This window comes from Macaca mulatta, chromosome 7 (genome assembly GCF_049350105.2).
Source record: "Macaca mulatta isolate MMU2019108-1 chromosome 7, T2T-MMU8v2.0, whole genome shotgun sequence".
In the NCBI taxonomy this organism is placed as follows: Eukaryota; Metazoa; Chordata; class Mammalia; order Primates; family Cercopithecidae; genus Macaca; species Macaca mulatta.
The window spans coordinates 39,315,421-39,339,885 of NC_133412.1; the positions used below are offsets into that span (position 1 = coordinate 39,315,421).

Here is a 24,465-nt window from a genome sequence, read left to right on the forward strand (position 1 = left end):
TTAAGGAAAAAATAGCTTACAAAATTTATTATTTATATTTTTTTTCCTCAAGACAATAATGTAAACTTTATCTTAACACAGGTCCTATAGAAATTACTAACACATAAAATATTTTCCATCTAAATTGAGATTTGTTTTAGTTTCAACTATTAAAAAGTTATAAAACATAGGTATTTATACAGTCAGTTTTCTGTATCCAAGGATTCCAACCCAAAGTATAAATATTATTACTTGTAAAGTGCTTAGAAGAGTACAGCCATTATTTATTATAAATACAATATAAATGAAAGTGTTTCAGATACTCCAAAGTGCTACCTTTATTATAGGTTATTATTTCTATTTTTATGGCTATTACCTTCAATTTCATGGTAATCCAAGCTGATTTTCTTTAAATAAGATACCGCAGTTAAGTCAAATGTTCTCACTGTAGCCTCTGTTCCTAACTGAGTAACATTAAATACTAGAATTGTATCTTCTTCTTTCTGCTGTTTAGTAAATTCCAAAATCACCTAAAAGAATTAGAGCCAATGAAAAGTTGATAAGAAGTCTGAATCATACTTAAAATAATGAAAACAAAATCTTTCTCCATACACATCACCAAAAGAACAGTAATTTTGCTCATATGCTTCTGCCCCTTAGCTATTTAATATAATTGGAAATTACCAACTTAAATTCGATTCTTGAGAATATAAGTACATTTATTTAAAAATCATGACGGAATTTAACTTATTTTTTCTAATTCAGTAAAATAGGAATGTATAGATTCTTCCTTAGTATGATTTTCTTAAACCTGTATTTCAAAGCAAAAATCATGTTTAGTAATTTTTTTAAAAGCATCCCCATTAAAGTAGGAAGAAAGATGTTCACTATCATACTACTATTTAACTCTGGAAATGACAGCCTGTATATTTAGCTAATAAAAAATAAAACACTGTAATTTTTAAAAGATGGAAGTACTTTTGATACTCTAATGAAAAGGTATAGATCTTTGTCTCCACCCTTTGAATATGGGCAGGTTTGTGAATGCTTAAATCAACAGAGTAGAAAGGAATTGATACTATAAGGACTTCTGGTGTCAAAAAAGACCATGAAACTCCCACCTGGGAACACTCATACTGGGGGAAGCCAGCCACCATGTAAAAAGTTCAACTACTCAGACTACCATGGCTTTTACCATGCTGAGAGGCCATAAGTAGGTGTTTCAGTCAACAGTTACAGCTGAGCTCCCAGCCAACCGCCAGTATCAACTGCAAGCCTCATAAGTGAGCCGCATGGACATCCAGTTTGAGGCTTCCGATGACAGAAGCCCCAGTCAACATCAGAATGCAACCAAATGAAAGACTACACACAAAATTACCCAGTTGAACCCTTCCAAAATTCCTAACCCACAAACCTGTAAGCAAAATAAAACAGTTGTTTTAAGCTATTTAACTTGATAGGCCGCAATAATAACCAGAATAACATAAATACTGAAGAAAGGCAAAAAATAGTATTATTAGCAGATGTTATAATTACATACTTAGATAACACTTTAAAAGTACTTAAAGAAAAGGCCAAGTGCAGTGGCTCACGCCTGTAATCCCAGCACTTGGGGAGGCCAAGGCAAGCAGATGACCTGAGCCTGAGAGTTCAAGACCAGCCTGGGCAACATAGTGAAACCACATCTCCATAAAAAATACAAAGCATTAGCTGGGTGTGGTGGTACGTGCCTGTAATCCCAGCCTCTTGGGAGGCTGAGGTATTCTGTTACGGTAACAGAAAACAAATTAAGACATTCTTTATCACCATGAAGTTTACATTCTAGGGAAAGTTGGAGAAAATGAAGGTTGCTATCTTGTCTTGGTTGGTCAGATCTTTCCAATAAGATGACAATTGAACAAATACCTGAAATAAGTTAAAAAAAAAAAGAAAAAGAAAAAGAAAAAATCAAGCCATGCAGGAAAGGAGTGTTCCAGGCAAAGGAAATAGCAAGCACAAAGAATGTGCTTTGGTATACAGAAGGAAAAACATAAGACTAGTGTAAGCTCCATGCGGCAAGAACTTTACTCACTGCTATTTTCCAGTATCTAAAATAATGTCCAGTAATAAAGGCACATGATCAATACCTATTGAAGGGATAAATGGAATATGGCTGAAGCAGAATGAGCCAGGCAGGAAAGAACTGGTCAGTCATATGAGGTTTTACACATGTAAGGCCTTGTAGGCCATGGTAAGGACTTAGTCCTTTACTTTTAGTGAGATTTGAAGTCAGTGTAGGATATTGAGCAGAGTAGTAACATGATCTGACATTCCCTTTTCTTTTTTATTTTACTTTATTTTATTTTAGGGACAAAGTCTTGCTCTGTCACCCAGGCTGGAGTACAGTGGTACAGTCTCAGTTCACTTCAACCTTTACCTCCAGGTTCAAGCAAGTCTCCCAAGTAGCTGGGATTACAAGTGCCCACCACCATGCCTGGCTAATTTTGTTTTTAGTAGGGATGGGGTTTCACCATATTGCCCAGGCTGGTCTTGAACTCCTGACCTCAGATGATCCACCCACCTCAGCCTCCCAAAGTGCTGGGATTACAGGTGTGAGCCACCACGCCCGGCCTGACATTCACTTTTAAAGGATCACTCTGGCAAATGACAGAACAGAGTACCTGACGGAAGCAAAGACGGAAGCAAAGAGGCTATAGCAAAATAATCCAGGCAAGATGATTACAGTGACTTGGACAGTACAGTAGCAGCAGAAAGGAAGAGCAATCATATGAATGCATTTTGAAGTTAGGGTCATGGGATTTAATGATATTTTGGATGTAGTATGGAGAAAGAAAGAAGCTGTAGAAGGCTAATGGTAAAGAACATACCTTTCTCCAAACAAATACCAATAATACTTAGGTTTGTACACACAGCTAAAATGTAGTATTTCTGACATTATATTTTAGGACATGCTCTCACTTTGGCATATCAAACAGTCAATAAGGAACACCTCCATTTTCTATCTTTTTTGTTTTATTATCAAAGCAAGACAAACTTTTTACAGAAATCTGGACTATATGGAAAAGCAAGCAGGCATATATAAAAACCTGTAATCTCACCACTCAGAGATGAACACTGTCTGCCATTTATCAAAGAAAACATACAAATATAACTTCAAATGGAATAATAATATCCTTGGTATTATAATTTTTTTGTTTTCCCAAATAATAATATACTGTGAACATCTCTCCATGTTTCCTTTTACCACATGACTTTTAAAGGCTGTAAACGTATGTTGGAAACTTAGGTTGTTTACATTTTTCCAAATCATAAACATGATAATGAGCATTATTTAGCTAAAAGTGAAAAGTTTAAAAAATTAAAGTAGGCATGTCATAAAAATTTTCTACAGAAAAGTAAGTCCTAATTAAAAGTCTAAGCTCTTCCAGAATAAATTAGATATGCCACAGATCATTCTTACATCAATTTTTTAAAAAGCATTTCATTTTTTAAAATCTTTTTGTGTGTAAAATAGAGACTGTGTGTGAGAGTGTGTATGTGCATGTGTGTTGGGCAGCAGGAAAGACAGAGTACCACGTTTTTAATATACTTGACATTTGGGTCTAGCTTGAGGATACCTTACAAGATAGTGACAACCAGAATATATCTATTTATAGACAAAAAAGCACACACTTCTTTAATTTCAAACTTGAGCAGAAGATTAATGAGCTCCTCATTTGGGACCTCTGCAGCTTTTTTAAGTTCTGATCCTTTCATACTTTTACCAGTCTGTGGTTCCCCATCTTCAGCATCAAAATACTCATCATCAGACTCTAAAGGAAAAAGACATTTATTTGATCTGAGATATTGTACACTGAAAACTGCATGAAACACTCAAATCTGTTCATTTATTAGATATAATCTTCATATTCAGCATCAGAATATCTGCTTTTTTTTAAACTTCCACCAAGTGACTCAACCTGACATGTAATAATCACATTTAAAATCAAATAGCACTACGTTCTTTTCTTCAATGGTTCTGTTTTTCACTATAGTTCATTCACTCAATATTCAACAAAATATTTATTGGGTATTATCTACCATGTATCAGGCTGTGCCAGCTACTAAGGATACCAGAATGACCAGGATAGACATGGTCCTGTCCTGATGAAGCTTACATTCTAGTTCAAAATTAAAACAGATCAATTAGGTCAGAGCTAGAGAAAAGCTCATGCAGAGATTGGGGCCAAAAAAGAGTAGTTTATTTAGAATCTTAAGTAAGCACTGTCAACTACCAAAAAAAAAAAAAAAAAAAAAAAATCCCTTCATTTATCCAATGAAGACAGAAACTTGGGCTTAAAGAAGATAAGGGACTCAAAGTCACACTAATGTAGCACAACTAGAACTAAAACCAGTAAATTACTACAGCAGTTTCAGATGGCCCTTATTTTCTAAAAATGTTATCTCTGTATAACAATGTATAGGCTTAATTTAATACAGAAAGAGTATTTTACTTTCCTTACCTGATTCCACAGCATCTAGCAACAGTGAAGTACCAAGTAGACCTTTTGTCCCACCTGAAATAACTGGAATTGAGGATACCTAGCATAGAATACAAAAAGTTTTCTTAAAAACGATGACTCAGCAGGATTAAATGTGATAAATGAGAGGAAGACTAAAAAGTAATAGAGGATAAAGAGATATGGAAAGACACATACACACAACATAACACAATATACAAATCTTCCAACAAGATATATTGTGTAATCAACTAATAGTTGGCTACAATTTACAAATTATTAAGTCTACTGCCCACATTTACAAGGACAAAACTAAGTGTACCTCTAGTAAGTTAGTCTATTAGTACTGTATATCATTTACATTCTATCTATTACAATATTAAAGTACATCTTTTTTATAGGTCTCTGACACATGGTATCACCATGAGCTCGCTTTATCAAATTTCATTTCGAAGTAGAAATCCAACGTTTCTACTGTGTAAAGATCAATTCCAATTAAAGTGACCTACAACTTGTAAGTCTAACATATAAGGACATTTTATACCAATTGTTTTATTTGCAAGATTCTAAAGATTTTTGTTTACTTTTTCCCCCTCTAGTTTTATTTAAAACACATTTTATAAATTTGAAAGACATTTTACTTTCATTTCTGTACTTTTGGTCCTTTCACTTATAAACCTTGCCCTGAAACTGACTTTTCATCACTGCTTTAAAACAATGGTAAAAATAGGTTTATACATTTTATTGTTTCTATTTACCTGTTTCTCTGGAGACTGGGCTGATGATTTCTGTGGCAAAGGTATACTGTTCATCAAATATAGCACATCTTTCATCTTCTGGTCAGAAATTCTCACATGCATCAAAGGAAGTCCTCCTGACACTTTAAATCTAAGATACAATTCAGTGGTTTTAAGTCAGCATCTCTATATTACAAACGAGGGAAAGAACTGCATTAATGTAATTAGATTAAAACATGCCTAAACTTTGGACATGTTTTAATCTAATTACATTAATGCCTCATTTAGACAACACTGGCAAGAAATCGAAAGTTCTATGTTAGCTAAGTTTCCAGATAATTTCAACATATCCCTCTTAAGTAGCCAAACCTTTTTAACTTAACTAATTTTTATGAAAATCTTTCCAAACACAATTCTCTACCTTTCAAAACCAAAACACTACTTCCTGGTATCAAAGATTTCTTATTATCAACATCAAAGAGTATCTACCTCATCACTCTCTATCCCATTGCCTTGCTTTATTTCTTTTTATATATAGCACTCGGCAGCACCTGACATCACATTTGTATTTGTTTATGTCTCCTCTAATTAAAATGTCAGCTCCATGAGGACATCTGTTTTACTCACTACTGAATCACCATTGTGATTTTATCAGTTACTTACTTTTTAGCAGGGGCTTCTATTCTGTTTCCCTATTCAATGTAATTGCCTCAGGTTTATTTGTCTCAATAGCCTTGTGGCAGCTATGTGCTGGTCATAAAGCTCTTCTTGGTGGTTGTTTATCTTTGGCTTCCTGACTAAGCTGTGAACAGCTCAAGCTGACATATGCCTAATTGCTAGATGTCACACTGGGATACAGTAAAGCACTACAGAGAAAGAAATATAAAGCACTAAATGCCTATACTGGAAAAGAACTAAGGTCTCAAATCAGTGACCTCAGCTTCTACCTTAAGAAACTAGGACTGGAAAGAAAATGAAATCCTAAGTAAACAAAAGAAAGAAATAATAAACATCAGAGTGGAAATCAGGGGGAAAAAAAGAATCAAAAGAGAGAAGATAATGGAAACCAACAGCTGGGTAGCTCAGAAGATCAACAAAATTGATAAACCTCTGATCAAGTGATCAGCAGAAAAAGAGAAAAGGCACAAATTACTAATATCAGGACTAAGAGAAATAACATCACTACAGATTCTTCGTGTATTAAATAGGTAAAAGGAAAGCAATACAAACAGTTTTATGCCATACATTCAACAACTAAGATGGACAAATTCCTTAAAACACACAAACAACTCAAAACACTAGGAACACACAGGTCATTCAAAAGAATAGATAATCTAGCCCTATATCTATGAAAAAACATGAATTTGTAGTTAAATACCTCTCAAAATGAAAACTCCAGGGCCAGATGACTTTACTGGTGAATTCTACCTAACATTTTTGGAAGAAATAATACCATTTCTACACAACATCTTCCAGAAAACTCAATGTATGAGGCCAACATTATCCTGATACCAAAACAAGAAAAGCACAGACCAATATCCCTCATTAACACAAATACAAAACTTTGTAATAAAATTTTGGCAAAACAAGTCCAAAAGTATTTTAAAAGAATAATACATATGGGTTGAATATCCCTTATCAGAAATGGGACAAGAAGTGTTTCAGATTTTTTATTTTTCCAGATTTTGGAATATTTGTATTACATAATGAGATATCCTGCAGATAGGACCCAAGTCTAAACACGAAATTGATTTATGTTTCATTCACACCTTGCACACACAGTCTGGAGGAAATTTTATTTTAAAAATGTTAATAATTTTGTGCAAGAAACGAAGCTTGTGTTAAGAACTTATGTGCAGAATTTTCCATATGTGACATAACGTTGACTCTCAAAAAGTTTCAAATTTTGGAGTATTTCAAATTTTTGGTCTTTGGATTAGGGATGTTCATCATTACTAAGTGAGGTTAATCGGTAATGAAAAGTTGGTTTAACATCCACCTGATAAAGGGTATCAATAAACTACTGATACATACAACATGAATGAATCTCAAATTAATTATGCTGAATTAAAGTCGTCAAACAAAAAAATTAAAAGTCTAAGATTCTATTTATGTAAAATTCTAGAAAATTCTAACAAATCTATAGTGTCAGAAAGCAGACGAATGTTGTCCAGGGACTGGGGGAAGAGAATTTAAGTAGGGAAGGAAAGAAAGGAATACAAAGGGGAACAAGGACACTTTTGGAGATGATGTGTTCATTATCTTAACTGTGATGATGGTTTCGTGGCTATATAGCTAAGGCAATATTTATCAAATTGTAAACTTTAAATAGATGCAGCTTATTGAACATCAATTATATTTCAATAAATCTGTTTTTTGAAAGTATAAACATTTCAGAACTGTCTATTTAAATTCAAAATTACTTTTCTATTTTTTCTCAGGATTATATGGTATTTCATTATCAAAAGAGCCTCTAATGTTTTTGAAGATTTTATTTTGTTGATATTAAGTGTTGGATTAGATTCATTCAAAAACATGAACCATCAACTTTTATAGACTGTAAAAGTCCAAATATTTCTGAAGTAAGAGTTGATGTATAATTCAAATATACATTTTCTTAAAAATACATTTCTGCTGCAAAGTGGAATAATCATTATTTTTTTCTGTCTCCCACAGAAATCTATCTTTGCTTCCTTAAATTCTAGCAACTGATGTAGACATATTTCACCTATTAATTTTCTAATATACAAGAAGCTCATACATTACCTGGCCATTCTTATGTCTTTTTCTACCATAGCTTTGGCCAACTCAACATGAATATCCATGGGTTGCAATATATGCATAGTTGATGGATGCTGAAATCGACACTTTTTCCAGTTTTCCTCTTTAAAAAATAATTTAAGATATTATGGTTTTTACAAACAGCCATGGAACATGGATAAATATTATTTTTAATGAATATTATTTTAAATTGTCAGACATTCTATGGAAAATCACTGTAAATTAATCCAGAGTCAATGATTACCAATTTTTACTTCTTTCAGCATATCAGTTAAATAATCTATGCTTTTTAAATACAGACTGACAAGATCAAAGACTGTGATATAAAATAATTACATTTGGAGAATGTTCACATTAACATCTTGCATTTCAAAGTAAACAGGAAAAACAAAGCCCAGGATCTATTACCTTAATTCCAGAAATAATGACCAAGGTTGATAATTACAGTGAAAAGATGAGGAAAAACAAGAAAAAAGAAAAAAAGAGGTTTACGGGGTTCCTAAGTACAATATTTACACCCAGCTTAGTACACAATTCCAAAGCAAAGATGAGTTTTAGCAAACAAAATTTCATGACCAAAAAAGTATAATAATCACTTTTCTTCAAATAAGAAGGTCCCAAAAACAGATTTTCCAATAACTAATAGAGAACTATGCAGATATTTATTGATGGCAATGACTGAAAATCTTTTATCACTTATAATTCAATTTTTTTTTTTTTTTCAGACAGAGTCTCACTCTGTCACCCAGGCTGGAATGCAGTGGCATGATCTGGGCTCACTGCAAGCTCTGCCTCCCAGGTTCATGCCATTCTCCTGCCTCAGCTTCCCGAATAGCTGGGACTACAGGCGCCCGCCACCACGCCGGGATTTCACGGTGTTAGCCAGGATGGTCTCAATCTCCTGACTTCATGATCTGCCTGCCTTGGCCTCCCAAAGTGCTGGGATTACAGGCGTGAGCCACCGCGTCCGGCCATAATTCAATTATTTTTAAGTACATACAAAAGAAAAGGCAGTTTTAATGGTCTGTGTAAATACTCCACTTCAAGGAATTAACAGGCTCTTAACACATGAAAAGTAAGTAGAGCATTATATATTTACATTTTAATAAGTCTCAACACTCCTACTAGTGTATAAACTCTGCACATAGAGACTATAACTATCCTTTCCTCTACTGACCTACCACAAAGTGATACTATGATCAAGGATAATTAATAAATATGTATTGTTTCTAGAAACTAAATAAGTCTAAAAAAATATTTACTTAAGCGTAGAAAACACCAAAGCTTTTGGAAAATAATTAAGTTAATTATCTTTAAGATATTAAGACTGTATCTACTACTTTGTAGATATATATTTTTCAGATATCTACAAAAGTAGAAAGCATAATATACTAGTAATACTATTGAAATAAAGACTAGGCTAATATAGTACAAGATTTAATAATGAAGGCAGCAAGGAAAATAATACTGAGTCATCCCAAAAGCAGTAAGACAGAAAAACATGAATCAATTGCAACTTCCATTTTGTGTTCTAAGCAGCTTTATAGTCACATTACAAAAATATAGGCTATGAATAGGCTTAGATTGAAATGGAGCTAGGTATTCTAAGATGACTACCCAAATTTCCATTTCTATTTATAAATGTTGCGGTAATTTACACTAATAGTGTCCTACATGGTTTATTTAAGCAGCCAAAAGAATATGTGTGCAAAATGGTTGTCAGGGTTGATATATAGGCACACATACATACACGTATGTTACACAAACTACCCAACATAATCCCAAGATCCTAAAAGTTGAATAATGGTTTACCTGCTCTTGCAAAAAGTAGTTGTACATTTTTTATTTCAACATCAAACTTGTCATAAGCCTTATCCATTATTTCTTCCAGAGATGAATTAGTAGTCTTCTGTAAACCTTGATCTTTACTGTTGAGCTAAAATGAAAGACAAATCTCAATTTTTTTTTTTCCAAAACAGAAAAGCACATACATCAACATACTTTAGCTAGGTTTCAATCTTGCATTTAGTCAGTTAAAACCTAACAAAATGAAAATATTGCCCTTAATGCATAAACATTTTAATTTTCAGATAATTATTTGTAAACAATTAAGAATATTTCAGCATACACCTCTATTAAAGTTGAGAAATAGGTGTTCAGCACATTTTCATGTTCGAGCTATCTGCCGCAAATAACTTGTCTAGATGTACAACTCCTCCTCTTCCTGGATCTCAGGAATTACTGCCTCTTATAGTCCAGCTCCCCTGACCCCCACCCTACACTCTTCACCATTAAATAGCAGCGTTTTGTTCCTTCTCTGCACTATACCACAGGAATAATTAGACCACTATAACTCAGCTCCAAATTGTACTGCCTTTTCTCCCTTCCCGGTAGAAGCAAGGATCAATTCAGGAGTATACAAGGGATCTTCAAAAAGTCGATGGAAAATGCCCATTATGAAAAAACTATGCATGAATTTCAAAACTGTTTCGTACCAAAAGAAACTTGAACTAACTTTTTATAACATGACTGAACAGGATCTAGCTTGAGTCACTAAGAAGATTAAGACATCAGCTTGAAAAGGACCCCCCCATCATAGCAACATGAATTCTGCTAAAATTGAAGCAGAAAACAAATGTATGCTGAACCTTGGGTGAAAGAATGGTGAAATCAGTAATGCTTTATGAAAAATGTATGGGAACAGTACCCCAAAGAAATTAGCAGTTTACAAATAGGTAACTAATTTTAAGAAGGGTCAAGACAATTTTGAAGATGAAGCCCACAGTGGCAGACCATGCACATCAATTTGTGAGGAAAAATTTAATCTTGTTCATTCCCTAATTGAAGAGGACTGATGATTAACAGCAGAAACAACAGTCAACACCACAGACATTTCAACTGGTTCAGCTTACACAATTCTGACTGAAAAATTAAAGTTGAGACAACTTTTTAATCAACAGGAGCCAAAACCACTGCGCTCAAATCAGCTACAGACAAGGGTAGAGCTTTTGATGGAAATTTTAAAAACAAGTGTGGGATCAAGATCCAGAAACATTTCTTCAAAGAATTATAATAAGAAATGAAACATGGTTTGGGCATGGGGGCTCACGTCTGCAACCCCAGCACTTTGGGAGGCCAAGGTGGGTGGATCACTTGAGGTCAGGAGTTCAAGACCAGCCCGGCCAACATGGTGAAACCCCGCCTCTACTAAAAATACACAAATTGGCCAGGTGTGGTAGCGTATGCCTGTAATCCCAGCTACTTGCAAGGCTGAGGCAAGAGCAACACTTGAATCCAGGAAGCGAAGGTTGCAGTGAGCCAAGATTGCACTACTGCACTCCAGCCTGGGCGACAGTGCAAGACTCTGTCTCAAAAAAAACAACATGGCTTTACCAGTATGATCTTAAGGACAAATCACAATTAAAGCAATGGTTATCACGATGTGAAAGTGGTCCAGTCAAAGCAAAAGTAGAGTAGTCAAGAGCAAAGGTGATGGCAACACTTTTTGGGGATGCTCCAGGCATTTTGCTTGTTGACTTTCTGGAGTGCCAAAGAACGACAGCATCTGCTTATTATGACAGTGTTTTGAGAAAGTCAACCAAAGTTTTAGCAGAAAAACACCCAGGAAAACTTCACCAGAGAGTCCTTCTTCACCACAACAATGCTCCTTCTGCTCATTCCTCTCATCAAATGAGGGCAGTTTTTGCAAGATTTTCTATGAGAAATCATTAGGTGCCCACCTTACAGTCCTAATTTGGCTCCTTCTAACTTTTTTTGGTTTCCTTATCTTAAAAAAAAAAATCTATAAACAGCACCTATTTTTCTTCAGTTAGTAATGTAGAAAAGACTACAATGACATGATTAAATTCCCAGGACCTTCAGTCCTTCAGGGATGGACTAAACGGCTGGTATCATCACTTACAAAAGTGTCTTGAACTTGATGGATCTTATGTTGAGAAACAAAGTTTATGGTTTTTATTTTTATCTTTTAATTTCATTTTTCCACAAACTTTTCAAAGTCCCCTCATATATTTGAAATTGCCACCTTTTACTGGAGGCTTGGATTTCTACAAGATTCAAAATCCAAAATCCAAAAGTTATCTTGCTCTACTTAGTTACTGACAGTGGTTTAATAAACATATATTCATATACGTACAATTTCCTATTGTCAAAATATATACGCAACAAATAACACTGTACAATTAAGCCCTGCTATGAAAACAGAAATGCTTCTTTCTAATTAGGAAAAGACAGAGGTAATCCAGTCCTTACTGTCAAATCACCTACCATTACAGAAAATTTGGAGGTTTTTTGTTTTAATAGTCATAAAACATATATAAAATACTCCAAGCTAGGCTTGAAAAACAGGTTAAAAAAATAAGTCTACATTTAGTTTAGTGAACTCTGAAGAAAAAAACAGCAAACTATTGGAGAGTTAGCTAGCAAACAGGTCAAAGATGGGCAGACAAAAAAATGCATATATACCTACCTGAAATGTACCAAAATCTAAAATCAGAAGATCTGACTTTTCATGGTGGAAACCTGTCTGTGGAACTACTAGATAAGAAGGCTTCAGATTTATCCTTAAATCAAGGACTTTTCGAGTTTCAATAATATGTGTAAGTCCTAAAGAAGGTAAGAAATAATGACATTAAATGGTCAAGTTGAAATACGTAATCATATTATTAACAACTAGAATAAGAATTTTACTTGAAAAGTATTACAAAGGAGTATTAGCTTTTCTCACAAATCAGATTCTCAATTCAGCATGTAAGGTGAAAATTGCATATAGCCAATAGGAAACAATTTATTATAGCACAGTATAGTAAACCCAACATAGCTAGTATTTTATGTAGGGATAGAAGAATTTATTATTTCCTTGGTTAAGGAACTGGATAAAATAGTTGGCTTGAGTTCAGAGGCCATGTTATACAAAAGTAAGTATCTTTCAAACTATATTCACACACAGTGTGATGAACAGTTTCTTAAGAACTGAGATGGAGGATGGTTTTCCACCTCAAGCTCATTCTGAAGCACAACTTCTTGACTGTAATGGCAGGAAGAATCGTCTGTACCCCATATTATGCTCTTTCTCACCTAGTCTAACAGGTATATTTGACTTTGAGTAAGCCATGTCCACTCTATACTGTAATACAGTCTGAGTTTAAAATAAAGAAAAAAAGCAACATAATATTTTGAACACAATGTTTACATTAAAGTAGACAAAACTTTTAAAACTTAGCTGATGCTTATGTAGACACTCAAATTCTTTACCTGTAGCTGTTCTCTCCTTAATTTCTTCCAGCTTCATCAATGTTGCTGATGTTATTTGCTCAAGATCCAAACCCTTATTTGATTGAAAGAATTCAACCACTGCATTGACAGTTTTCTATAACAAAAATTTTTTAATATAATCAACTTACACATAGTTCTTTCCATGTTGTAAACTTTAAAGTTTCACCTCAATTCTAAACAGCTGTAGTTTTGAACTGTGGAACTCCAAAGATATTCTGTCCAACTACATCTCCCCTTGGAGTAAAAGAGAACCTGGAGAAAGGAAGAGCCTAAGCAAGCTTACTGGAGAGGCAACAAATGTGCATATATCATTAAGGTGTAAAGTATGTTCTATAGTGTCATATGGATGTAGCAGCAGACATTACTTTTAGTTTTAGCCTCCAATTAGTCAGAAGGTGAAACTCTACTTCTCTATACTGTAATTAGATTCTCTTGCACTCTGAAGTTTAGAAAATTAAGAGGAAGAAAGCCATTTAGCTCTTACCTACATGCCAAATTTAAACTTTTAAAAAATCAGAGATTTTCCAAGATGAAAACAATTCTGGAGACTGGTTGTTTAACATTGTGAATGTACTTAACACTACTGAACTGTAAACTTAAAAACAGTTAAGATGTTAAATTGAGTTATGTGTATTTTACCACAATTAAAATTTTTTAATTATAAAATATAATGAGTTCTGCAGTCTTTATATACTGCCTCCCCTCCGCCGACCCACACACACACACACACACACACACACACACACACACACAGTGAATTTAGCTCTCAATCGTAAAGTAAAATTACATCAGGGATCTCAACAAGGTGGGGCGAAACTACAAGTGATGCAATGAGTAGTGAACCGTATCCATATTGCTCACTTGAGATATGGTGAGCAATCCATATTGCTCAACTTGAGATGGTGGGTAAGATAGCCTGAAAAAGGTAAAGCCATAGATAAAGAAACTGAGCCAGCATTTCCAATAACATCTAAACACCAATGCTTTTTTCCATGTTAACAATATTTAAAATTCTTTTAATCACTCCTAAAGCTCTTTGAATTTGTTCCAAACATTGAAAGAAAAGAGAAAATACACAAAAAAGAACTGGAGTAGGAAGTCAACATGTAACAATTTGGGAGTAGTTGGCAAATAAACAAGAATATTTTAAAGTATACTAGATTATTTTAAATTTAACATAAGCATAGATAAATAAACCTTGCAGTAGGGAAAAATGTATTGCATATGAAAAAATCAAAATTAGCTCCTGAACATGTACTGCTTTTGAAACAAGAAAAACCTATTAGGAAACTTACCTATTAAGTAAATAAATGTTAAATATGAAAGAGGAGAAATAAGAAAATGTCTGGCATCCATATGCTCACCATGAAGGAAAAATTCTTCTTTTACAAATTTATTCACTTTAAATTAGAAAATTCAATATAAAATTGTCCACTCAAATAGGATGCTTACATTTTATTTTTGAATATGTCAGAAGTATAAGATGGTTTAAACAAAGAGTTACTTTCTCCTTGCACTTACAGCATCATAGATGACCTCCACAGGCTGAGACTGAACAATCAGAGTCTGGTCAGCAGGACTATCCTCTGGATTGGTTTCAAATTTAATTTTAAGCAAGGATGATGTAGTGTCACCAATTGAAGCCACAAGTGATGGTACAATATCCTGCTGTCTCAAACCTGTTATATACCAGTGTTCTAATTTTGCTTCTACCCTATAATCCAATGAAGAACAAGGAAAGACACATATAAGGTCTTTCGTAATCTAATGGGCTAAAATACAAATTTCCCTTTAAACACTTCTTTGAGAACCAGGACCATCCATGCATCTTATCTAAAGCTGAAGCTCAACCTTCTTATCCAGGCATTCAATTGCTTACACACAATCTGGTTTGCTGCTCTTGTTGTTTTAATTAACTCCTTTCATCTACATGAAAAACTCACTTTAGCCAACTTTAGAATACTGTAAAAGTTCTGATCACTGTTGTATGAATAAAAGATCACATGACATTGATGAACTCCTCTCCTACTTCTATGCCACCCTTAATACCCTCTTACTCCATTCCAGCTTCTCCTAGTCATTTCCATTCGGCTAACCTAGACCTTCTCCTAGCTCAGTTATTCTCTTCCACAACTAAGCTTGTGTATCATTAACTATGAGCCATTTAATTTTACAATACCTTCTCACCCTAGAGCTGTCTAACGTCATATAGTTCTCGAATTATTAACTTCTTGCATATCTTTTATTAGCTATAGCATACATTTCTTGAAAACAAAAACTTATTGTACTTGTCCATAGCTTTCACAGTATTGAGCCTATAAATTAAATACTATCCAATAAATATGCACAAACGAAAGGAGGGAGGGCAGAACAAATGATGAAATACCCATACAGCATCATAACAAAACAAAAGCAAGTATAAAAAGACTATCTTGACATATACATGCAAGAGAAATTAAAGAAGAGCTGGCATTAATCATTTTTAATCCTGAATAACACACCACATTTTTTGCCTAAAACTATAACTAAAAATAAAAATTGAAATAAATTTTTAAAAACTTACTTAAGTGCTTGTGCTCCTGGTCGCTGAAATACTTGAGTGCCCAGCCCAATTATCTGAATTTTTAGTATTTCTGGAATATTCTTGTTTTCTCTTATCGTAACAGAGGTGCTTACTAACTTCAGGGTCATTATATGGGCAACATACTATACAGAAAAAATAAAATTAAAATTGTTAAAGTTTAAATAACTATTACTTTCTTTAATAATTTCTTATTTAAATTTGTTGAATTATAAAGCAACCTAACAAATAGAGCATGGTAGGTTCTGGCATCCATATGCTCATCATAAAGGAAAAATTCTTCTTTTACAAATGTATTCCCTATAAATTAGAAAATTCAATATAAAATTGTCCACTTAAATAGGATGCTTACAAAAGATCTAGAAATTCATTTCTCTGAAGTTTTATTTTATTTTTGAGACACAGTCTTGCTCTGTTGCCCAGGCTGGAGTGCAGTGGCTCAATCATAGCTCACTGCAACCTCCACTTCCCGGGTTCAAGAGATTCTCCTGACTCAGCCTCCCAAGTAGCTAGGATCGCAGGTGCCCATCACCATGCCAAGCTAAGTTTTGTGTTTTTAGTAGAGACGGGGTTTCACCATGTTGGCCAGGCTGGTCTCGAACTCCTGACCTCAGGTGATCTGCCCACCCCAGCCTCCCAGAGTGCTAGGAATACAGGCAAGAGCCACCGTACCCAGCCTTCTCTTAGTTTTATAGGTTATAACAATGAAACAATTACAAAACATTTTGTGGCATATTCAATTCAGCAGCTTTTTCTGAAACAAACTAAGTATTTCAGAATAATCCTGTGGCTGAAGGAAAAACATCTGCTTGATTGCTGTGCAGAGTTAGTAAGACACTGAGAAAATAAATCCTGACCCCAAAATTACTGAGTCAAGATTGAAGGTAAAACAGAGAACCAGGGAGATGATCCTGGAATCTGGGGACCTGCTTCTCCTAGAGGTATTCGGAAATTTCAGAGGGGACAGCCTAGGGGCGGCTGTGAAGCTAGGCTAGCAGGGTCAAAATTGGAAACCAGGTCCCATCAAAAGGTAAAAGCACTGATAAAACACATTATTTTGCCTGGGACCCTAAAGGGTTATATCATAAGAGTAAGGTGAACTGGAAGCAGGCAAACTCCCATGATCTGGCAGCACAGCATCAAATCATCTCAATACCTACAGTAACAATGATTGGTGCACGTACACACACACACACACTTTCACACACACACACACACACACGTACACACACACACACAGGCTAACTAGATTCATGACCAATTGGAACAAAAACCAGCAGAAACAACAGAAAATAGATTCACAGGAGCTCTAGACATCAAGAGTCTAATTTTAGACTTACTCAGACTACTAGATTTATTAGGGTCAAAGACATAAAAGATAAAACAGCATGTTAGCAAGAACTTGGAAGCTTTAAAAAAAGAACCAACTAGAAATTCAAGAACTGAAATAGACAAAAACCAATTAAGAATTCAATAAATGAGTTTAATAGTAATATACAAAGAGCTGAAGAGAGAATTAGAGGAAACTAGCCAAAGAATAAACAGATAAAGAACTTGGAAATACCTCAGAGAAAATAAGACACACATGATATTATGAAAAGAGCCTACTATGTACATTAGAAGTCCCAAAGGATGAAGTATAAAAGAATGATGGGAAATAAAACTGGGAAGTGAGGATTTTTTTCCCATATTGATGAAACCTCAAGATGTCCAAACAGGAAGAAGTCCAAACAGTATAAACAAAAATGAATACATATCTAGTCACATCACAGTAAAATTACTGAAAATCTAAGGTAAAGAGATTTTCTTAAAAATAGAAAAATGAGAGAGATGGGTGGAAATTACCTTCAAAGTGATACAGTAAGACTAACAGCTGAATACAGCTGAATATACAAAAAATGCAGGCCTAACAACAATGAAATTATATCTTCAAAACTCAGAAAATCATTAACAACCTAGAATTCTATACACAGAAGTATCCTTCAAGAAATAAGGAAAAATAGACATTTTTCAGAAACAAAAAAAAAATTTAAAAACTTGTCACCAGCAGAACTGCATTTAACAAAATAATATAATCGGCATTGTTCAAGTAGAAGGAAAATTACTGACAGATGGTCAGAGACACAAAAAGGAATTATGTGACTGGAATATTCAATATTGCTAAAATTACAACTGTCCCCATAATAATTTACAGATTCAATGTAATCTCTAACAAAAGCAGCATGTACTTTTGAAAACACTGATAAGATGATTCTAAAAGGTACATATAAGTGGAAAAGGCCTAAAATAGCCAAAACACTCTTAAAAAAAAAAAAAAGAGGCCAGGCATGGTGGCTCACACCTGTAATCCCAGCACTTTGGTAGGCTGAGGCGGGCAGATCATGAGGTCAGGAGTTCGAGACCACTTTGGCTAACACAGTGAAACCCCATCTCTACTAAAAATACAAAAAATCAGCCGGGCGTGGTAGCGGGAGCCTATAGTCCCAGCTACACGGGAGGCTGGGGCAGGAGAATGGCATGAACCCAGGAGGCGGAGCTTACAGTGAGCTGAGATTGCACCACTGCACTCCAGCCTGGGTGACAGAGTGAGACTCTGTCTCAAAAAAAAAGAAAAACAAGTCAGAGGTCTTACTTTAAGACTTATAAAACTATAATAATAAGTACATTAGTCCATTCTCATGCTGCTAATAAAGACATACCTGAGACTGGATAATTTATCAAAGAAAGAGGTTTAATGGACTCACAGTTACACATGGCTGGGGAGGCCTCACAATCATGGCAGAAGGCAAGGGAAGAGCAAAGACAACGTCTTACATAGCAGGCAAGAGAGCTTGTGCAGGGGAACTCACATGTATAAAACCATCAGATCTCACAAGACTTACTCAATACCACAAAAACAGTATGGGAGATACGCTCCCAATCATTCAATTTTTTCCACTTGGCCCCGCCCTTGGCACGTGGGGATTATTACAATTCAAGGTGAGAGTTGGGTGGGGACACACCAAACCATAGTATCAAGATTGGGGCCATAAGTGTAAAAATAGACAACGAGTTCAATGAGAGTCTAAAACTATATCCACACATATAAAGTCAATTTATTTTCAACCAAAGGGACAACTCAATTCAATAAGAAAAAAAATGAAGTATTTTTAAAATACTGCTCAAACAACTGGATAAACATAGGGAAAAAATAAACCTCAACCCACATGCGACTCCAAATACAAAAATTATTTTAAGATGAATACTAAACTAAAGATAAAACCCAGAACCCCATAAGTTTCTAGGAAGAATACATAGGAGAGTATCTTTGTGACTCTGAGGTAGGCAAAGGTTTCTTGAACAGATCTAATGTTAGCAGTAACCATAAGAAAAAAGACTTCATCAGTAGAAAATTAAAATTGTTTCTCATAAATAACTACCATTAAGAAAATCAAGAGGCAAGCCACAAATTGAAAATTTTATACATGCACCTATAGCAAAATGTACATATCTATATCTATCTATACACAAACACAACAAAAGTCTTGTAGGCAAATATTAAAATAACTTCCACAAACAACAATAAAAGGACAAACAACCCAATTTAAAAATGACCAAAAATCACACATGAACAGAGATGGCCAATAAGACATGAAAAGACAGTCAACATCTGTATTAGTCTGTTTTCACACTTCTATAAAGAACTGCCCTAGACTGGGTAATTTATAAAGGAAAGAGGTTTAATTGACTATCTTTCAGCATGGCTGGGAGGCCTCAGGAAACAAAATCATGGCAGAAGGCCACGGGGAAGCAAGGTACCTTCTTCACAAGGTGGCAGGAAGGAATAGTGTTGAGTGAAGGGGGAAGAGGCCCTTATAAAACCATCAGATCTCATGAGAATTAATTCACTATCACAACAGTGTGGTGGAAACCACCCCCATTACTCAATTATTACTACCTGGTCTCTCCCTTGATGGCGGTGAGGGGTGGATTATGGGGATTACAATTCAAGATGAGATCTGGGTGAGGACACAAAAGCCTAACCATAACAACATCATTAGTCATTAGGAAAACGCAAATTAAAACTATAGTGGAGGAACATATCAAATCTGCTTAAATGGCTAAAATTAAAAAGCCTGACAATATCAAATGTGGCAAGAATATGTAGCATCTGTAACTAGTGGGAGGAATATAAAATATTACAACTTTCGGAGAAGTGTTTGCCAGTTTTTAGAAAAGCTATACATATTTACCCTATGACCCAGCAACTCTACTCCCAGATATTTAACTCAAGATAAATAAAAAACGTATCTCCACCAAAGACTTGTACGAGTATGTTCATAGCAGCGTTATCTGCAATAGCCAAAACCAGAAACCACAAACATATATATCTATAGGAAATAGATAAGAAATTATGGTATATTCATACAATGAAAACAAAATAACAGTGTTGGTAGTAAAAAACAAAAAGAAATAAAAGATACAATTACCATAAAAATCAGGATAATGGTTACCTTTGGAGAAGCAATGATGGAGGACGTAGGGGCTTCTAAGGTGACAGCAATATGCTAAATCTTGACCTTCATAATAATTAAACACTGTTCCCTTTTTAGTCAATGAAATAGGCAGTACATTTTGGTTTTGCTTTCTCTTTTATATATGTTATGCTTCACAATTTGAAAAAAATTTCTTAGGATAAAAATTTTTTAAGATTCTATTTAGCACTATAATAAGCACTTTTGTCAGGTTATTCTTAAGTTCACTAAAACTACTTAAATCTAAAGTTGGAGGCTGGGCGCAGTGGCTTACGCCTGTAATCTCAGCACTTTGGGAGGCTGAGGATGGCAGATCATCTGAGGTCAGGAATTCGAGACCAGCCTGGTCAACATGGCAAAATCCCATGTCTACTAAAAATACAAAGATTAGCCAGGTGGGGTGGTGGGTGCCTGTAATCCCAGCTACTCGGGAGGCTGAGGCAGAAGAATCGCCTGAACCCAGGAGGCAGAGCCAAGATCACACCACTGCGCTCCAGCCTGGGCGACAGAGCGAGACTCCATCTCAAAAAAATAAAAATAAAATAAAGTTGGAGAGAGAATCTGACTGAAAGCATTTAACCATTAAGTAGCAGAGAGGAACTGAAAATATTTTTATTACTTAAAAAAAATCAGTAACTCTAACCCAATTCAATCTAATATAGTACAATGAGACAAAATTCCTTTAAACCACTTATATAATTACCTGCTTAGGTAAAGTTAGGTTGTGAGTACTCTCACTATAACCAATGGCAGTGAAGAGTTTATCTTTTTCCTCTGGAGTCATAAGGTCATCAATACCTATGAAAAAACATTTTAAGAAATTAATTGCTTCCATTTTACAGATATAACTAAAAAGACTAACCAAACTAACAAGTATCCTAAAATCAACAGACACAAATGCTAAAGCAAAATTGCCAGGTAATATCCGCTAATATACTACCACTTTGACAAAACATATTCTATTTGCTTGCTAAGGTCAAGAAAAGGCAGAGACACCATTAAGGAAATTCAGTTCTAATATAAGGATTTCAGAATTCCCTAAGTATTTTAAAACATAAGCGAAACTTGCAATTAAATATCTATGCAAAAGGTAACAAAAAATGCTAAATGTTGAGACCTCTAAATTTAAACATTTTAAATTTGACATAAATATTATTTCACAAACAAAAAAATCAAAGTTTTATTTTAGTCTAAGTTTTATTTTAGATAAACATAGGAATATTCCAGCTTGATGTGTCTGCTTACATATTTGCTATACTGAGCTAATTTATTTCAAATGTATTTCAAAATAAAATTCAACAGGAAGATATAATTTACATAGTGGTTTTTTGTTTTTTTGTTTTTTTGTTTTTCACTTAACACTGTACAATAACTTATCTGACTTGGAACTTACTTTCAGGAATCAATGATTCTTCGTCCTTTTTCTTAGACTCTTTCTTACCCCAAAACCCACTAAACCAGCCTCCACGTTTCTCGCCTGTGTCAGCAGACTTTTTCCTTAATTTTTGCCCAGACCGAATCACCTAAAAAATAAAAATTAAAAAATTTACTTGAAGAATGTTGCCCTCTTCATTTTCAGGTATAGCCTGGAAAAAAATAATGGTTCATTTTTTCTTTAACGCTACGTAAGATTGAACCAGTCAAGATCTTAAATGACGCTCACAACATAATTTAGTTAAATGTAGTCCCCCTGTTAGTTGATTAATACTTCTCACACCAACTGATAGCATTTTGACGAGGCTGCATGTTATGAGCTATATAGTTAAGGTTCCAACTAAAATATTTCCAAACAACGTTACTTCCAAATTTTTAAGTTAAGGAGCCACTAGAACTCCATGTTTATAAAATGAAAAGTTCCTTGAAAGGGAACACACCCAAAAAAATATTAATTTGAAACAATTATATTTCAGAATTCATATATATTGCTGGCTTGCTAACTAAGACAATGGCAGAAGGAGGGATATAAATTAAAATAGTCCTTGAATCTCATTTCACCCTCTTTTTCAACAAATCCTGAGTAGATTTTCTATCGTTCCTTGTCTTTCCCACTTTTCAGAGAAATATAGACGAATAACCAAAGACAGAAAACAGGGATAAAGAAAATAAAGGGGATAAGTAATTTAGATTCTCTGTTCTCATTCCCTGAATAAGTAAATTTCAATAATTTTTCCACTTAAAGTATTTTAAAATGGTAGTGAATGGATAACATATTGTAAGCCTCTGTGTGTAATAAAAAGTGGAATAATACAAAAGAGAAGATGCAAGTAAAGAGTTGAATTCTATAGTAAAGAGAATAGGTTTGATTGATGAATGTAAAGACTAAGGATGGGCAAAATGTTAAACTTTTGTCAGAAGCTATGAATGAGTGTGTACATTTTCAAGCCCTGTTTGAAACTGCAAGAGGAAAATGAATGACAAATCAGCTATTGTGGATACCACAGCTCAGTGGGATTCAATCCTTGCTGCACAAAAGAATCATCTAGAAGCTTTATGAGAAAAAATGCCAAAACCAAAGCCCCACCACACAACAATTAAATCAAATCTTGAGAGAGTGGGTTCTAGGTAGGCACTGTTTTTTGTTTTGTTTTGTTTTGTTTTTGTAAAAATGGTAATGTAATTTTTAATCATAGTTTCTTTTTTTTTTTTTTAGTTTTTTTCATTTTTTTTAAATTTATTTATTATTATTATACTTTAAGTTGTAGGGTACATGTGCATAACGTGCAGGTTTGTTACATATGTATACTTGTGCCATGTTGGTGTGCTGCACCCATCAACTCGTCATTTACATCAGGTATAACTCCCAGTGCAATCCCTCCCCCCTCCCCCCTCCCCATGATAGGCCCCAGAGTGTGATGTTCCCCTTCCTGAGTCCAAGTGATCTCATTGTTCAGTTCCCACCTATGAGTGAGAACATGCGGTGTTTGGTTTTCTGTTCTTGTGATAGTTTGCTAAGAATGATGGTTTCCAGCTGCATCCATGTCCCTACAAAGGACACAAACTCATCCTTTTTGATGGCTGCATAGTATTCCATGGTGTATATGTGCCACATTTTCTTAATCCAATCTGTCACTGATGGACATTTGGGTTGATTCCAAGTCTTTGCTATTGTGAATAGTGCCGCAATAAACATACGTGTGCATGTGTCTTTATAGCAGCATAATTTAGAATCCTTTGGGTATATCCCCAGTAATGGGATGGCTGGGTCATATGGTATATCTAGTTCTAGATCCTTGAGGAATCGCCATACTGTTTTCCATAATGGTTGAACTAGTTTACAATCCCACCAACAATGCCATCCCCATCAAGCTACCAATGTGTTTCTTCACAGAATCGGAAAAAACTGCTTTAAAGTTCATATGGAACCAAAAAAGAGCCCGCATCTCCAAGACAATCCTAAGTCAAAAGAACAAAGCTGGAGGCATCACGCTACCTGACTTCAAACTGTACTACAAGGCTACAGTAACCAAAACAGCATGGTACTGGTACCAAAACAGAGATATAGACCAATGGAACAGAACAGAGTCCTCAGAAATAATACCACACATCTACAGCCATCAGATCTTTGACAAACCTGAGAGAAACAAGAAATGGGGAAAGGATTCCCTATTTAATAAATGGTGCTGGGAAAATTGGCTAGCCATAAGTAGAAAGCTGAAACTGGATCCTTTCCTTACTCCTTATACGAAAATTAATTCAAGATGGATTAGAGACTTAAATGTTAGACCTAATACCATAAAAATCCTAGAGGAAAACCTAGGTAGTACCATTCAGGACATAGGCATGGGCAAAGACTTCATGTCTAAAACACCAAAAGCAACAGCAGCAAAAGCCAAAATTGACAAATGGGATCTAATTAAACTAAAGAGCTTCTGCACAGCAAAAGAAACTACCATCAGAGTGAACAGGCAACCTACAGAATGGGAGAAAATTTTTGCAATCTACTCATCTGACAAAGGGCTAATATCCAGAACCTACAAAGAACTCAAACAAATTTACAAGAAAAAAACAAACAACCCCATCAAAAAGTGGGCAAAGGATATGAACAGACATTTCTCAAAAGAAGACATTCATACAGCCAA

General features: G+C 34.8%; 1 protein-coding gene across 2 annotated transcripts in view; it reads right to left on the minus strand.

Annotated features, from left to right (window-relative positions):
* The window catches only part of VPS13C (vacuolar protein sorting 13 homolog C), a 193,209-nt gene that overhangs the window by 110,440 nt on the left and 58,304 nt on the right, over positions 1–24,465 (minus strand). For both annotated transcript variants that reach the window (XM_015142394.3, XM_077938707.1), the window contains exons 15-26: positions 21,780–21,909; positions 21,090–21,184; positions 15,855–15,997; positions 14,813–15,005; positions 13,271–13,385; positions 12,486–12,622; positions 9,809–9,932; positions 7,982–8,099; positions 5,237–5,366; positions 4,482–4,560; positions 3,652–3,791; positions 356–509 (exon numbers count right to left, since the gene is read on the minus strand). In XM_015142394.3, the coding sequence (XP_014997880.3) occupies positions 356–509; positions 3,652–3,791; positions 4,482–4,560; positions 5,237–5,366; positions 7,982–8,099; positions 9,809–9,932; positions 12,486–12,622; positions 13,271–13,385; positions 14,813–15,005; positions 15,855–15,997; positions 21,090–21,184; positions 21,780–21,909 (1,558 nt within the window). The remainder of the gene's footprint in view (positions 1–355; positions 510–3,651; positions 3,792–4,481; positions 4,561–5,236; positions 5,367–7,981; positions 8,100–9,808; positions 9,933–12,485; positions 12,623–13,270; positions 13,386–14,812; positions 15,006–15,854; positions 15,998–21,089; positions 21,185–21,779; positions 21,910–24,465) is intronic.